At 44.4% G+C, this 17,758-nt stretch overlaps 1 protein-coding gene across 8 annotated transcripts in view; it reads left to right on the top strand.

Moving 5' to 3' along the window:
• Positions 1-17,758, top strand: part of Fkbp6 (FKBP prolyl isomerase 6) — a 62,161-nt gene that overhangs the window by 11,177 nt on the left and 33,226 nt on the right. For 6 of the 8 annotated variants that reach the window (XM_021163151.1, XM_021163148.1, XM_021163155.1 and 3 more), the window contains 3 exons: positions 181-375; positions 700-809; positions 2,701-2,793. In XM_021163151.1, coding sequence (XP_021018810.1) covers positions 181-375; positions 700-809; positions 2,701-2,791 — 396 coding nt within the window. In that variant the 3' untranslated portion in view covers positions 2,792-2,793. Of the gene's footprint in view, positions 1-180; positions 376-699; positions 810-2,700; positions 3,058-17,758 lie in introns of those variants that run through there. The other 2 variants (XM_021163152.1, XM_021163154.1) reach the window with 1 other exon arrangement.

The raw sequence follows: 17,758 nt of genomic DNA, 5'->3' as shown, positions 1-17,758 counted from the left end.
CCACAGCACATACACATAATTTAAAACAATGAAAATGAATCTTAAGAAGCCTCTGACTTTACTATATCAGTGATATGTTTTATGAACTAGTTGAGTTCTTTTGTAGATCAGTAGTTGTGTGTGACTTGTAGGGATGTAAGACTGTCCCTCTTGACCCTTTGCCTTCCCTCCTCTCTCCAGGCCTTGCTGCTGCTCCACCGACGATTGGCCATCTGTGAGGAGCGGCACTTGGTAGAATCTGCCGTGCTTCTAGTCCTCCTTAACCTCTCCTTTGTGTACCTGAAGCTAGACCGACCTGCCATGGCCCTGCGCTATGGGGAGCAGGCTCTGCTCATAGACAAAAGGAACGCCAAGGCCCTCTTCAGGTGTGGACAGGTGAGTCAAGGGTAGTGGGAAGAGGGGCTGGCACAGCAACTCAGTAAAGTGCTTGCCAGGCATTCTCTAGAACCCACAATGCTGGACTCCAGCACTGGGGTGGGGGGGCAGAGACAGGTAGATCTTTGGGTTCACTGGCTAGTCAGCCTAGATGAACTGGGGAGTCCTGGGTCCCAAAGGAGGACTTTATGTTGAAAAGTAAGGTGGGCTACTCCAAGGAAGGAAGCCAGGCTTACCTCTGGTCTCCATCTACATGTGCACTCCTACACAGAGCAGAGGTCTCACTTGGGCTACTACCACAAATGTCTTGTCCTTTCTTCACAGGCTTGCCTCCTCCTAACTGAGTATGAGCGGGCCCGGGATTTTCTAGTGCGAGCTCAGAAAGAGCAGCCCTGCAACCATGACATCAATAATGAGCTGAAAAAGCTGTCCAGGTGAGAGCCAAGGGCAGAAGTGTGACCCGAGGCACACTGAGAGATGGCTGTGAGACTTACAGTCCAGCCAGCCATCTGGATAGAGTGCAGGCAAGGAATGCTGCCCCAGACTGGCTCAGAGCAGCCATCTCCCCTGCACAGCCCATCGCTCATTGTCCTACACTGACTGTTCGTGTGTGAGGAAGCTTCACTTCTGAGCATCTCCCTCCTTCCTGTTGTGCCACCCTGAAGATCACTCTCCCTAGAGAAGTCAGCCCATGCAACTCTTTTGTGTATATTTGCAAGAGTGTGTGTAGGCCAGAAAACAACCTAGAGTGTGTGCCTGGGGTCCAATAGTTAGATTGGGCTGGTGGCTGGTCTGTAGGTCCATTCCCCACCCCACCCCATGCTGGAACTATAGACGCATTTCTACCCAATGGGCCTGGTTCTCACATGGTGCTGAGGATCCAAATTTGGGTCCTCAGTTTCCCAACTGAGCTATGTCTGTAGTCTCCAGGCAAGAAGACTACAAATGGCAGACCTTCTAGGGTCTGAGTAAGGCATTCTATACCCTTTTAGGTTCAAAACCCAAAAGGTTGGTGAGCTTAGAGTGTCAGCCTTTCTGATCCCTAGGATCTACATAGTGGAAGGAGAGAACTGGCCTGCAAATTGTCCTCTGACCTCCATGCATAGTATACACATGTACAGAATAAATAAATGTACAAAATCCTTTTTAGATCTCCCATAATAAAGTAAGTCTTGAATCCCAACAATCAGGAGGCAGAGGCAGGTAGATCTCTGATTTCAAAGCTATCCTTGTCTATAGAGTGAGTTCTAGGACAGCCAGGGATGCACCTTGCCTTTAAAAACCAAAATTAATTAATTGTAAAAACAAAACAAAACTGTACTTAAGATTCTACCTATCCACCGGGCAGTGGTGGCACATGCCTTTAATCCCAACATTTGGGAGGCAGAGGTAGGCGGATTTCTGAGTTCGAGGCCAGCCTGGTCTACAGAGTGAGTTCCAGGACAGCCAGGGCTACACAGAGAAACCCTGTCTCGAAAAATCCAAAAAAAAAAAAAAGATTCTACCTATCCTCAAAATCTCTTGAGACTCCTTGTTCCTGATGAATCTTTTTAGAACCACAAATGAGCTGCTTCTGTATGACTCATTCAAGTGAGGAAAAGATAATTCAGTGGGTAAAGTCTTCTGACCTGAGTGTTCATTCTTAGAACCCATATGATAGGAGGAGAAGACTGATTTCTGCAAGTTTTTCTCTGAACTTCACAGACACCCCTCCCCCAGCACACACATTAATAAATGTAATTATAAAAAAGAAAAAAGATTTATAAAAATGTCACTTTTTCTGCTTAGAGAAGCTGTGTTTGTTGTAGAGAACCTGAAAATGTCTTCCCATAAGTTCTAGGATAGCCACCATTTTCCCCATGTATTTGTCTCCTAAGTTTCTCTCCTTAAGGTCAAGCATTCCGTCACCATTGCTGTTGTGTGTGCATCATTTTTATTTGGATGCAGTCTCTTTGCTGCTTCCTGTCTGGTATGGAAAGTATCCTCAGGTTAGATAATGAATTTTGGGGCAATCTGACCATTTTTTAGGAGGAAAGATGTCAAAATGAGTTCGACAACATGTAAGAAAAGGGTCATTTAGCAGGTCTTGGCCTGAGCCCACTAACAGTAGTTTTTGCCTTCCCAGCTGCTATCTTTCCAAATGATGGCCTTGTGTCCAGGACCTTTGCCAGTGGGCTTAGCCTTGTCTGCCCAGGCATCTCTCCAGTGTTATCTTTCTTCATTGACTGATAGCCAATGCTGACTTTTTAGTGGCTGTAACCAGAGAATTCCAGCCACCAGATGTCACCTCTTACAAACTTACAAAACTTGCCTTTCTCTCCACAGCCACTACAGGGACTATGTGGATAGAGAGAGAGAGATGTGTCACCGGATGTTTGCTCCCTGTGGAAGCAGATCTTCAGTGGGAGGAAACTGAAGGTACTCAGACGGCTGGGCNCTCGTCAAAGATTCAGGGTTCTGTCCATTGGGAAATGCTCCTTCTCACCAAGGCTTGGGGAGCAGTGGCTCTCGCTCGCCACTGAGAACAGCATAGGACAGAATCCACCATGGGGGCTTCCCACAGAGTGGGTCACTGGAGGAGGGGCTCTTGGAGCTTACATTCATGTTTGGGAGGTCCTGAGCTCTCCCATTCAAAAACTTTTTCATAGTTTGTGAAATTAAACTCTTCCTCAAAGTTTCTTAGAACTGAAGTCATTAGTGTGACACTTTAGCTGGACTTGAAAGAGGAAAATTGTGTTTCTTTGTTACTATGTTTTGGAGATAATTGCATGTAGTCGAGGCTGGCCTGGAATTCACTATGTATCTTAGCATGACCTTGACTCTATGAGCTGAGTACTAAAGTTACAGACGTGTGCCATCATCAGAGTCTGAGTAATGTAGTACTAGGTGTGGAACCCGAGCCTGTGAGCCCAGTAGGCAAGCACTCTGCCCACCAAGCTGCATGCTCAGCCTGGCATGCGTGTGTGTGTGTGTGTGTGTGTGTGTGTGTGTGTGTGTGTGTCCCTCAAGAGTGGTAGGGTTAAGCACTCAGGAGGCAGAGGCAGGTAGATATTTGTGAGTTCCAGGCCAGCCTGGTCTACAGAGTGAGTACAAAAAAAGAGTAGTACACCATTATGTCTAGCTGCAGGCCAGGTGTGTGTGGGGGGAGGGCAGGGGGGTTTGCTGAGGGATGAACACAGCAACACCACATCACATATGCTAGGCAAATGTAGACAAGTGCTCTGTTACTGAAAATCTCAGGCTTTTTCTAATCTAGGCTTTCCCAAGAACTAGGAAGATTCCAACCTCAATTTACCTCTAACACATTACTAAAGAAGGCAAAATCCCTGTGTCAAGGAATTGGGCTGGGTTGTGCTTTTTCAGTTCTGCTACTAGAATTCAAAGTTTGAAGATAGGGAGAGCTGAAGGAGCAGAACATGGCATTGCTGTCAGCCAACAGCAGCTTGTGGTTGAGCAAGCACTGGGCAGAGTGTCCCTACAAGTACCCAAATAACCTTTCAGTGTGTTCTGCTATCACTTAAGAAAACTAATGGGAACAAATTCACCTCCTTAAACACCCATTTAAGCAGGTCTCAAGTCCCACTCTCCTGAGAGAGGTTAAAGGAGGAAGGAGGAAGCAGCTGCTGGGCTGGCTCCGCTGGTAAATCCTGCCCTTATTGTCCCTTGTATCTGCAAAAACAGGGCTTGAGAGGAGGGGTCGTGAAAGGCCCGTTCATCCATGTGCTCAGGCAGGTTCTGCTTGGCAGATGCTCCTGCTAGTGCCTTTGCAGGGGTGACTTTTGACTCCATCCTCTTGAGTCTTGCAGGGGAACTTCTGAACTAAGCTGCAACCAGAGGACCTCTTGTGATTTGGCTCTTGTCACATTTAGTAGAGACATATGACATCTGTTTCCCAGATCTGTGTGTGTAAGGATCTGTGTGGCTGCATGTTCCCTCCTCGCCCCCCCCCCGCCTGTCTCTGGGTGTATGTCTTTTGCAAATGTCTCCCAGTGGGTTCTGGAGATTGAACTGAGGTCATCACACTTTCACTACAGGTGCCTTTACCCACTGGACTGTCTTGCCTGCCCACTGGCCAGTGATTCTACTTGTTTGTTGTTTTCTAAACTAAAGTGACTTAAGGAAGAGGTTATTTGGGGCTTACAGTTTGAGAAGTTTTAGAGTTCATAACCATCATGGTGGGGAGCAAGTGGCAGGCAGGGGTGGTGCTACAGTAGCTGAGGACTCACAACTTTTTTGGGTTTTTGTTTTGTTTTGTTTTGTTTTTTTGGTTTTTCGAGACAGGGTTATAGCCTGGCTATACTGGAACTCACTCTGTAGACTACACTGGTCTCAAAATCAGAAATCCGCCCACCTCTGCTTCTCCGGTGCTGGGATTTTAATCCTTTAGGTGTGTACTACCACTGCCTGGCTAGAGCTCAGCATTGTGATCCACAAGCAGGAAACACGTAAAAGACAGACTGAGAGTATGTGCATAACTAGGGATGCTGTGAGTCTGCTGAGACCTCAAAGCCTATCCCCACAGCGAGGGACTTCTTCCATTAGGCCACATCTAATTTTTCCCAAACAGTTTTACCAATTGGGGACCAAGCACTCAAATATATGAGTCTGTGGGGGCCATTCTCATTCTAAGTACCATAGCTTTGTTTTGTTTTGTTTTGTTTTGTTGAGACAGGATCACCTGGCTGTCCTAGAATTCGCTGTGCAGACCAGCAAAGATCCACCTGCCTCTGCCTCTCTGCCCCTGCCTCTCGAAATCATGTGGACTCCATGTTATGATATATATATAATGTGGAGGCAGCAGAGGGGTAAGTGGGTACCTAGCAGGCCCATGCCAAGGTGTCCTCCTGAGGAATCACACCATGCGACAGACCTGATAGAAGGGAGGTTTACTGTGGGAGAAAGGGAGTGAGGACTTGAAGAAGGGGGGAGGGGGGCTGAAAGAGAAAAAGAGAGGCCAGCTGGGAACATGTGGGACCAGAGAGAAAGACAGAGTGAGAAGGGAGAGAGAGAGAAGTGGGTAGAGAGAGGGGAAGAGAGAAAAGGAAGGAGTAAGTAGAGAGAGGGACAGAAACAAGGGGGGCTGGAATAGCAAACAGACCTCTTATTACTGCCAGCTGGTGGCAAAGGTAGTAATGGTGGCAGATGATGACACAACTGTTGCTAGGTGGATGGGAGGAGTCTAGCAGAACTGTAAGCCAGCACTCTAGGAAATGACACTCACAAGCACCATAAGGTTTTGTTTGTTGTAACCACTGAACCATCTTCCCAAACCCACATTGTCATTTTTTAGTTTATCTGTTTGGGACTATGGCCATTTTCTTTTTTTCCTTTTTTTAAAATTTTTATTATTTAAATGCATTTTATACATCAAACATATTAATAATATTGAGTATTTTGAAAATCAAATAATACATAAAAATACTCACATCATTTCATACCCTAAAAATAGCATTAATGAACATTTAATACTATCCATAACTGAAGACCCTATATCTAATGTTGAATACTAAATTGTTTCAAAACATAGAAAATATTCTTTGAGAATTAAGCATAGTAAAAGAGATAAAACATTAAAAATGGATCATTAAGAAATATATTCAAAAGCCCTTATATGATACCACCTGACATAGAGGGTATATAAAACACATATATATATCTGTGTACATTGTCTAACTATAAGTTTACTTTAAAAAGATTATTGGTGTTTCTAGAAGAGAAATTTTTTTATCAGTAAGTATATTTTAAAAATTTCAAGATAGCAAAAAATCTTTGAAGTTAAACATTAAGAAAATGCTAATTTTGAGCACAGTGAGAAAAATTATCAATAATATTTCTATTATATTTGTAGAACACAATTTTGATATTTTCAACTGTTAATATTCAACAAACAGTATAATTATTTAAAAATATATTTTGTTGTTATGCCTCCCTTTTCATTTCTGATTTTATTAATTTGGATACTGTCTCTGTGCCCTCTGCTTAGTCTGGTTAAGGGTTTCTCTATCTTGTTGATTTTTCTAAAATAATCAGCTCCTGGTTTTGTTGATTTGTATAGTTCTTTTTGTTTCTATTTGGTTGATTTCAGCTGAGTTTGATTAATTCCTGCTGTGTACTCCTCTTGGGTGTATTTGCTTCTTTTTGTTCTCAAGCTTTCAGGTGTGCTGTCAAGCTGCTAGTGTAAGCTCTCTCCAGCTTCTTTTTGGAGGCACTCAGAGCTATGAGTTTTCCTCTTACCACTGCTTTCATTGTGTCCCATAAGTTTGGGTATAACATGTCTTCATTGTCATTAAATTCTAAAAAGCCTTTTTTTTTCTTTATTTCTTTCTTGACCAAGTTATCCTTGAGTAGAGCGTTATTCAGCTTCTGTGTATATGTGTGCTTTCCATTGTTTTTGTTGGATTTTTAAGATCAGCCTTAGTCCGTAGTAACCTAATATGGGTGCATAGGATTATTTCAATCTTCTTGTATCTGTTGAGGCCTGTCTTGTGACTGATTATATGGTCAATTTTGGAGAAGGTACCGTGAGGTGCTGAGAAGAAGGTATATTCTTTTGCTTTAGGATGAAATGTTCTATAGATATCTGTTAGATCCATTTGGTTCGTAACTTCAATTAGTTTCACCGTGTCTCTGCTTAATTTCTCTTTCCATGATCTGTCCATTGCTGAGAGTGGGGTGTTGAAGTCTCCCACTATTACTGTACGGGGTGCAATGTGTCTTTGAGCTTTAGTAAAGTTTCTTGTATGAGTGTGGTGTCCTTGCATTTGGAGCATAGATATTCAGAATTGAAAGTTCATCTTGGTAGAGTTTTCCTTTGACCAGTATGAAGTGTCCTTCCTTATCTTTTTTGATAACTTTTGGATGAAAGTTGATTTTATTCGATATTAGACGGGCTACTCCAGCTTGTTTCCTGGGACCATTTGCTTGGGAAATTGTTTTCCAACCTTTTATTCTGAGGCAGTGTCCGCCTTTGTCACTGAGGTGCATTTCCTCTGTGCAGCAAAATNCTGGGTACTGCTTACGGATCCAGTCTGTTAGTCTATGTCTCTTTATTGGGGCACTGAGTCTATTGATACTGAGATATTAAGGAAAAGTGACTCTTAACTTCCTGTTAGTTTTGTTGTTAGAGGTGGCTGTCTTCTTTTGGGTTTGTTGAAAGATTACTTTCTTGCTTTTTTCTAGGGTGTAGTTTCCTTCCTCGTGTTGGTGTTTTCCATCTGTTATCCTTTGTAGGGCTGGATTTGTGGAAAGATACTGTGTGANTTTGGTTTTGTCATGGAACATCTTGTTTTCTCCATCTATGGTAATTGAGAGTTTTGCTGGGCACAGTAGCCTGGGATGTCATTTGTGTTCTCTTAGGGTCTGTATGACATCTGCCCAGGATCTTCTGGCTTTCATGGTCTCTGGAGAGAAGTCTGGTGTAATTCTGATAGGCTGCCTTTATATGCTACTTGACCTTTTTCCCTTACTNCCTTTANAGNTCTTTCTTTGTTTAGTGCATTTGGTGGTTTGATTATTATGTGACAGGAGGAATTTCTTTTCTGGTCCAGTCTATTTGGAGTTCTGTTGGCTTCTTGTATGTTCATGGCATGTCTTTCTCTAGGTTAGGGACGTTTTCTTCTATGATTTTGTTGAAGGTATTTACTGGCCCTTTAAGTTGGGAATCTTCACTCTCTTCTATACCTNTTNTCCTTAGGTTTNGTCTTCTCATTGTATCCTGGATTTCTTGGATGTTTTGGGTTAGGCGCTTTTTGCATTTTGCATTTTTTTGACAGTTGTGTCAATGTTTTCTATGGTATCTTCTGCCCCTGAGATTCTCTCTTCNNTCTCTTGTATTCTGTTGCTGATGCTTGCATCTGTGACTCCTGATCTCTTTCCTAGGTTTTCTAACTCTAGAGTTAGTGATTTCTTTATTGTTTCTAGTTCCATTTTGTGATCCTGGAGGGCATTGTTAGTTTTCTTCGCTTGTTTGAGTGTGTTTTCCTGTAATTCTTTAAGGGATTTTTGTGTTTCCTCTTTAAGGACTTCTAGCTATTTACCTCTGTTCTCCTGTATTTCTTTAAGGGAGTTTATTTATATCCTTCTTAAAGTTCTCTATCAGCATCATGAGAAGTGATTTTAGATCTGAATATTGCTTTTCCGGTGTGATGGTATATCCAGGACTTGCTACGGTGGGAGAATTGGGTTCGGATGATGCCAAGTAACTTGCCTTCTGCCATCTGATTATCTCTAGTGCTACCTGCCTGTGCTATATCTGCCTGGAACCTGTCCTTTCTGTGATCCTGGTTGTTTCAGAACTCTTCAGAATTCAGCTGTCTGTGTGATTCTGGGATCCTGGGATCCTGAGATCCTGGGTGTGTCAGAGCTCCTGTGAGTCAAGTTGCCTGTGGGACCCTGAGATCCTGGTGTGACCAAGCTCCTGTGATCCTGGGCATGTTAGAGCGCCTAGGAGTGGAACAACTTGGGGGTATTGTGGGACTGACTGCGGAGTTTGCGCCCAAGGTCTGCTCAGGATACCTCTAATGCTATGTTAAAGTACCTGGGAGGGAGTGGAGATTCCTCTGGGTGTTATAGAACTGGGAGGGAGTGGAGATTCCTCTGGGTGTTATGGAACTGGGAGGGAGTGGAGATTTCTTTGGGTGTTATGGAACTGGCTGTGGAGTTCATGCTCAAGGTCTGCTCAGGGCACTGGCCCAGACAGGAAGGAACTTGTGTCACTGGTCCAGCAGAATTCCTGGGTGCCTGAGTCCAGCTGGTCCCAGTCACTTCCTGTGTTGGAGCAGATGTTGTGTCCTCCTCACCTCTGATCCTGTGATCCTGGGAGTGTTGACTGCGGCCTTGTTAACACATCATAAGCCTTGGTACTGTCTCTTCCTCCCTTACTACCTGCATTCCCACTGTCAGACACTCTTCCAGGATGATGAGCCCAGTGACTCTGATGCCTTTACTCCCAGAAAGAATGTGTTCTGTGCACTGCTCCAGGCGAGACTAATGGTAACTGTCTGTGTGTGGATCATTTTTATAACTTAGGCTTTTCCTGAAACTCCTAATTGCCCTTTCCACCAAATGAACTGTACTGTTGGCCTGTATTGTCTGTATCATACTGGTCTCAGCGTCTCCCCCCAACCCCCACCCCCGGGGTCTCTCACGCACACAGCTCATGTGGAAGCTAAAAGTCAACAACCAACATCAAGGATCTTCTTCAATTGCTCTCCAACTCTCCCACCCATTTTTTAAGTTCTCTTACTATGTAGACCTGGTGGACCTGAGTCTCTCTATAAACCAGACTGACCACCTGTCTCTGTCTTCCAGGCTCTGAGAGTAAAGGTGTGCTCTACCAGGCCACACTCTACTTTTTGATTGATTGTTTTGTTTTTCTAGATGGGGTTTCTCTGTGTAACATCCCTGAGTGTCCTGGAACTTGCTTTGTAGACCAGGCTGGCCTTAACTCACAGAGATCATCTGCCTGTGCCTCTGCTTCCCCAGTGCTAGGATTTAAGGTGCCACCACACCCAGCTCTACCTTGTTTTTTGAAGACAGTCTTTCATTGAACCTGGAACATGCCACTTCAGCTCTGCTAGCTGCCTATTGAGCCCCGGGATCTTCCTGTCTCCACTCTCCAACTTGAGGGTTCCAAGCTTCCTGACCTCAGGGAAGCAGTTCACTAGCCAAGTGCATCTGCATTAAAGCTCTGTGGGCCAGTGAGCGGCTCAGCACACAGAGAGGCTTGTGGCCAAGCCTGATACCTTGAGTTTGCTCCCCAGGACCCACGAGGTAGAAGGACAAAATGGATTTTCTGACATAGACACACACTGTGACTGAGGCATACCCATTCCCATATCTCCTCATCCTTTTTGTAGAACTTCCCTCCTGGAAATTTGGATTTTCATAGCAGTCTGTAAGATGGTTGATTCTGTAAGCTGAGGCCCAGCTGGCATCATAGCCTCTTTTATTTCCTCAGCCAAAGCAACTATTACCTGAATTCCTTTTCTTGTTCCTTTCCTTTTCTAGTACCTTAGAGCAACTTTGGACATTGACTGCATAAGATAGGAAACAACTATGAAAATGTTTGCATGTATATTTGTATGTGTAGGTTCACATAGTGTGAGGGCCACAGTTCAGCCTCAGGTGGCACCCATCATTTTATTTGAGACAAGATCTTTCATGGGCCTGGAGTTTCACAGTTAGGATAGAGTGGCTTCCAGTGAGCCCCAGGGGCCTGCTTTACATCATCTTTACAGCAATAGGATTACAGGCATATGCAACCATTCTGGACTTTTTTAATGTAGGTTCTGGGGATTGAATGCTTACAAGGTGAATGCTTTACCAACTTGCTCCCTAGCCCTGTTTGTGTATTTTTAAGGTAGAGCTATAGGCAGGTGTGGGGCATGCCTTCAAGGCCAGCCTGATCTACTGAGCAAGTTTCAGGACAGACAGGGCTTCACAGAGGAAACGCTGTCTGAAAGAGATGGAGGGGGAGAGTCTCCATATATAGCCTGCCCAGGCTGGAACTTGCAAGTCTCCTGCAGCTGCCTCCCAAGCGCTAGGCTTTCAGATGTGTACTGAAAAACCTACTTTACCATGTTAACCTTTTTCTGTCCAAGGAATGTTTTAGTAGGTCTTTACCCTTGAGTTAGCATAAAACTAACTGAGCATAGACTTTAGGGTGAGAGAAGAATGTTCCTTCTCCTTAGAACAGCCCCAAATTTACACCTAACTTATTAGTCTCTATCTCTAGGAGAGAGCCACCACTCCCAGACACTCTCGTTAACTGCACCTTCACCTTCCCTTAGTGATTCCTTTGGGCTGTGACCCTCAGGAGCATCTCTTTAATAGGCAAGGTGTCCTTTGTCCTACCTACCAATATGGCTATGGCATTTGCCATTACTCCTAAGTCAATATCCCAAACATGGAGTTTCACATGCTACTCTGACCATCCATCACTGCTAGAAACAAAGCACACGCTTCCCCTCATGGCCTAGGGCTTAACAGACATTGGTCTGACAGGACTGGGCAGAGGAAATGGTCCTAGGCCAGATTTAAGATCTGTTCTCATGTGACAGGCAGGTAAAGGGGGACAACACTTTACAAACTGCCTGATGTGCAGAGCAGTCTCCAGGACAGTCAGGGTTTTACAGAGGAAGCACTGTCTTGAAGGGGAAAAAAGAATGACACTCAGACATTCATTCCCATGCACTTCTTTCTGTCACAGCCCCTAACCCCTGGCACTGCTGAGTGCATGTCAGCTCTCAGTAGATGGTTCATCCTCCCGCATTCCCCTAAGTCCTCTATCTGGGAGGTAAGGACCATTCTTTACAAATTTTCTGGGATGTTTTCTGTCTATGTGTTTCGACTTTTCTGTCACAAGTAAGGCTTGATGGCCTNTTACCTGCTGAGCCATATTGCTTCTCCTCCCCTACTCGCCTCCCCCACTTTATGTGTCTGGATGCTTTGCCTGCATGAGTCTGTACCAGGTGTGGGCAGTGCTTTCGGTGCCCTGAGTTACAGATAGCTGTGAAAAATGAAAATGGCCTACCTTTCCCATCTCTAGGATTTTTGTGTGTTTGTTTTTGTTTTTGTTTATAGCTGAGCTGGTTTCTCTGTGAATATAATCACTAAATACCAATTGGGAAAGGTCAGATAATTTTTCTTATTTTCAGTGTAGTTCCAGGGACAGGGACTGATGACCTGTGGGNAAAAGCAGAGGTCTGTTTGTGGTTTGTGGTGGGGGTCAGGATAAAGGGCTTCCTCACAGATCTTCCTGCATCCAAGCATTCTTCCATGNCTGAGTGCTCCATGGTGGCTGTAAACCCNCTTAGCTCGCCCAGCATTGGTATGGGAAAGAGATGAGCATTTTAGTCTCATAGGCTGGGGAAGGATGAAGCTCTTAATTCTGTATCTTTCCCCTGTGGAGTCTTGGTGTGGGTGTATGAGCACTGGGATTGCTTTTGTTGGGCGTAATGTAAGTTGGAATGTGGCCACTGTGTCCCCTCTTGTGTTAAATGTGAAGCAAGCTCTCTTCTCTGCTCTCCATTCTTTTTTATAGATTTTTTNAAAAAATTTTTATTCATATGCATGCACTGTAGCTGTCTTCAGACACACCAGAAAAGGGCATCAGATCCCATTACAGATGGTTGTGAGTCACCAACCATGTGGTTGCTGGGAATTGAACTCAGGGCCTCTGGAAGAGCAGCCAGTGCTGTTAACCTCTGAGCCATCTCTCCAGACCTGCTCTCCATTCTTTTTTTTTTTTTTTTCGTTTTTTTCAAGACAGGGTTTCCCTGTATCACCTGGCTGTCCTGTAACCCACTCTGTAGACCAGGTTGACCTCGAACTCAGAAATCCTCGTGTGCCACCACGCCCGGCTCCTGTTTTCCATTCTTAAGGGAAGCCAAAGCCTTTGGGCCACAGAATTAAAAGGATTGAGCTAGGGACTGACAAGGTAACTCAGTGGGTAAAGGTACTTGCTGTCAAGCCTAATAACCTGAGTTCAGTCCCCAAATACACATGGTAAAAGGATAGATCTGACACCCATGGGCTGTCCTCTGACTAACATATATTCAGTGACATGGAGGCACACGTACACACGAAACAAAAGGATTGAGCTGTGTGGCCAGCTGACCCTGATAAAAGCGTATCTGTATGTATATGCATACAAGATAAACCGAGGTCAACACTAGGTGGCTTCTTTTATCACATCCCTGCACCTTTTTTGAACAAGACCTCTTAGTGAACATGAAGCTTGCCAGTTTGCTTAGGTTGCTGGTCAGCAGGCTAAGGGATCTTGCTGGTTTCACACCCCCAGCCCAGCATTGGGGTTATAACACAATTGGCTCTCCCGTTGATTGGATTTGCATTTTGCTGTTGTTGTTGGGTTTTTTTTTTTTTAATTTTGTTTTTGTTTTTGTTTTTCCAAGACGGGATCTCACTGTGTAGCCCTGGCCAGCTTTGAACTCAAAGAAATCCTCGTGAATACTGTGATTAAAGGTATCATGCTCAGCCCTGTGCTTGGCTTTCACATGACAACTGGGTTCTTTTTTTTTNTTTAAAGATTTATTTATTTATTATATGTAAGTACACTGTAGCTGTCTTCAGACACTCCAGAAGAGGGTGCCAGACCTCGTTACGGATGGTTGTGAGCCACCATGTGGTTGCTGGGATTTGAACTCTGGACCTTCGGAAGAGCAGTCGGGTGCTCCTACCCACTGAGCCATCTCACCAGCCCCGACAACTGGGTTCTTTAAGCTGTCTCTACAGCTCCAGGGGAAAGAGTATCTTAATGGGATTTTTAAAAAAACATGTTTTCTGGGAAGTCACAGGAGGCCTGTGTGGAAGTGGGGCAGGCTGTGGAGAAGGTATTGGAAGCCAAGATCCAGGAATTTGGTCCTGGGTCAGGAGTCAGCTGAGAGAGCACAGGAGCAACGGGCCTCAGAGGTCTTGGGACAACAGTGTTTCAGAACAGCCCCCCAATATCTAGGCCCCAGGCCAGTTACCAAGGAAGTCCGGAGATGATCGTAATTGTTTGGTGTTTGTAGTGTATGACTGAATTTATCTGGGGAGTCTATTTGATCTCTTTTTCCAGAGAAAGAGGAAGCCCTCAGAACCAGCATGCAGTCTGTGAAGATACTCTGTGCATCCAGTTAGGTGTTGGCATCCCAGACAGATACCTTGTTTAAATGTGCTTTGAAACTTAATATGGGATTCATTCTTCTGACTTCCTATCTTCACACCGAGTTTTTTGATGACTGTAGAATCTCATTTTCCCCAGGATGTCAAGCCAGTCTGTCCTTCCTACTCCTGTTGCTGAGGGAGGGCTGTTCAGCTTAAGCTGTTAAACACAGCTCTTGATCTTCTGCACTGCTGTGAGCTGCCTTTCTGCCTGCTCAGGAGGTGCCTCTGAAGCCAGCCCTTTGTTGTCTGACTATAAATACCTCTGCTCAGGTAGCTCCTGTTTCACGATAGCCCTTTCCTGAAAAGGCATTTCCCCTGTAGGGTGTCTTTGGCCCCTCACCTCTTCCACATCCTCTCTTGGCAGTGGTCAGAGGCCCTTAGCCTGCTTCCTGCTGAGATGTGCTTTAGTGGATTCCATGCTCTTTGTAAGTGAGGGATCAATGTGGCTATTATTATCTCGGAAGCTAGCTAGCCTCCCTTTCTCATCTACAGAGTGAGCAAGTGCAGAAATGCCCTCTGTTTCATTCCAGGGTCCAGACGTGAGAAACAGATCGCCAATTGTAGTCCTGTGGCTGTGAGATTAGCCAAGTCATTTCAGCCCTTCTAGGCTTCAGTGGAGTTGTCTTATGTGGGTTGTTAGGTTATGCTTCATTGAGACAATTAAATGTTTGCTTACCCTGGAATCAAAACTGCTGGGTAGCCAAGGATGACCTTGAATTCCCAATCCTTTTGCTTCTATTGACCATGTTCTGAGATTACAGGCATGCCTGGCTCATGGGGTGCTAAGGATGGAGCCCAGGGCTTTGCTTTTGCTAGGCAAGCACTAAGTCAGCTGAGCCTATTTCTAATTTCTTGGGTTCCTGCCATTGAGNACATGATTCANAGCACCTAGTTGGATAAAAAGTATCCAGGAACCTGAAAGAAGGGACTCAAGCAATAAGAATGACCATCTTAGAGACAGGCGGATTTCTGAGTTCAAGGCCAGCCTGATCTACAAAGTGAGTTCCAGGACAGCCAGGGCTACATAGAGAAGCCCTGTCTCAAAAAAAAAAAAGAAAACAAAAGACTGACCATCTTGCCTTCTGAGTGGGATGATGAGGAACCCCTCCCATTCCCAGAGTTTGCCTTCAGCCCCGTGGACATGGACTATGTGCACATGGCTTTAGGTTACAGCTACTATTGATTTTACTCAAAATGTTTGTGTGGGGATATTATTTAAAAGAAAATACGGCAGGGGGGTTACCTTGCAGGCCCATGCCAAGATATTCTCCTGGGAAATATCACACTATCCAACAGACCTGGTATAAAGGAGGCTTATTAGGGGGAAGGGAAAGGAGTGATGGCCTAGAGAAGGGGTAGAGGCAGATAGATGGGAGCAGGGCCATGAGGACAGAGAAGGACAAGAAGAACAGAAAGGGGTGGAGAAAGACCAGCTGGGAACATGTGGNAACAGAGAGAGAACTGGGTGGGGAGCTGTCCTTCTATATGCTGTCTGCACCAGGCAACAGCTGATGACTTAAGCTATTGCTAGGTCCCTTGGGAAGAACTTAGCAGAATTGCCTGTAAGCCAACATTCTTCCTTTTTTGTTTAATTAAAAATGAGGAGCTAAGAAGGGGCGATGGTGGGGCAGGGGTGAGGTTGGTGTGGTCTTTTTGTTTGGTTGGTTTTTTCTTTGGTTTTTTTTTTTTTTGTTTTTTTTTTTTTTTGGTTTTTTGAGACAGGGTTTCTCTGTGTAGCCCTGGCTGTCCTGGAACTCACTCTGTAGACCAGGCTGGCCTNGAACTCAGAAATCCGCCTGCCTCTGCCTCCCGAGTGCTGGGATTAAAGGCGCGCGCCACCACGCCTGGCTTTGGTGTGTTCTTTAGACTACTTTCTGCTGACTGGGGGTGATGTCTTTGGGGTCCTAAGAAAATTGAAGTGCTGCTGGTCAAGTCCTAGGTGAGCTGGCTGTTTCACTCCTGTCCAGGATCTGAGAGAATATCTATGGCTAGGAAAGTGTAGGCCTGGTTGAAGCAGACAGACCACCCTGGTGCTGTCCTGGATGCAGATTTCAAGGAAACACCTGGATTTGTCAGGATACTGCAACACCTGTACATGTTAGAAGCAGAAGATAAAGTTACATAGGTTAGGGAGAAAAAAAAAAGAAAAAACTTAGATGTACATCTGAAACTTTAGGCCCTGATCTTGGTAGTTGAAAGGGAGAGGAATGCCAAAGCCTGGCATCAGGGAAGAGACCCCATCCTCTGGAATAGGCAATAGGTGGGAAACCTGGGCCATTGGTTTACCCGGTACTTATCTGGAGTCCATTTGGCCCATGAGAGATGGATCTGAGTGGATTTCCTGAAGCTTAAAAGAATCTTTTTAAGTTTACAGAAAGAAATATGTGTTAAAAGCGTGAGCACTCTTTAAGATGAGCTCAGGGAAAACAGAGACCTTCCTTGGAGAAGAAGGGGTAAAAACGCTCAGCTGGTCTTGGTGTTTCCATATGACTCCAGACTGTGAAGGGGGCTTCTTCCCTCTCTCCAGAAGCCTGAATGTGTACAATTTAGCATAATGAGAAACACTTTTAAATCTATACTCAAAAGACAACCAATGGAAACTTAAATTCTTGAGCTTAGAACTATGATAGTGGATCATACGGTGGATTAATAACTTACTTATTATGTTAAAGCTCTGAACTATCGAAGTCCTAACACAACAGTAGCATAGCAAGGGAAAATATCAGGCGCTTTTCATTCCTTTTATGTACTTTAAATCACTTCTTATCACCTTTTAGGCTTTTAGTTTACCAACCTTAAAACACCTTCTTAAACTCTAAAACATTTTTTATATCCTCATAACTTAAAACTTTCATATCCTCAGACCTTATATAAACTTTACATCTTCTTGTATCCAATTATTTACCACAGTGCACAGGTGGTTGATTATTGGGGGCAGTCACTGCCAAGTGAGTTCCTTTAAATAAATAAAAAGTTACATCTCAAACCTGTTTACTTTTTAACATAAAATTTGTGAGCAAGGCAAACCTGTTTGCTTTTCTGAGAAGAGATCTGGTAGTCTTAACTAGTTAATGAATTGACTATGGACTAACCCAGTGGTGATTATCTTGGGGCAAGGATCTGGTTGCTCTCTAGCTGCCAAGCTACAGTTAGCTTTAGCTATCAATGTGATCAGAAACCTTAGAAGGATAAACTATAATCTAAATGCCATATGTTAATTAAAACAGCAGAGATTAGTCCATAGTCCATTACCTAGACAGTTGTCCCAGATTCCTGTGGTCTCCATGGCAACATGGGCAGAGACAAGTCTTAGTCATCAGGACGAGAAGATGAGAGGGTTTTTTTTTTCTGTGGAGTAGGAAGATGGCCTCACCTTGTCTTAGGCAACATGAGACAACTCTCTGGCAGCAGGCAAGGTACTGGGGCCATCTCACCCCATGGTTGGTGTACCACAGTCTAGGTAAAGTCCTTTGTTGCTGTGCCTATATCTTCTTGAAGATCTTGAAGGGGGTGTTACTGTTAGGATTTGGGAGTTTCTGTTATAGTAAGTTTAAATACTTAATGCCATATTCAGCAGATGGTGACAATTCCGAGGGTTAGTGCCTACTGAGTGTGTCTGAGTTAAACTGCCTTCCAGCTATTTGCACTCACTTGTGCATTGGAAACATAAAACAGGAGGGGAAACAAAGCTCAGTTGTGAAGTTAACTGCATCAG

The sequence above is a fragment of the Mus caroli genome, chromosome 5 (assembly GCF_900094665.2).
Source record: "Mus caroli chromosome 5, CAROLI_EIJ_v1.1, whole genome shotgun sequence".
NCBI classification, from domain to species: domain Eukaryota; kingdom Metazoa; phylum Chordata; class Mammalia; order Rodentia; family Muridae; genus Mus; species Mus caroli.
The sequence above is the reverse complement of the archived record's forward strand: the minus strand, read 5'-3'. Positions and strand labels throughout refer to the sequence as shown.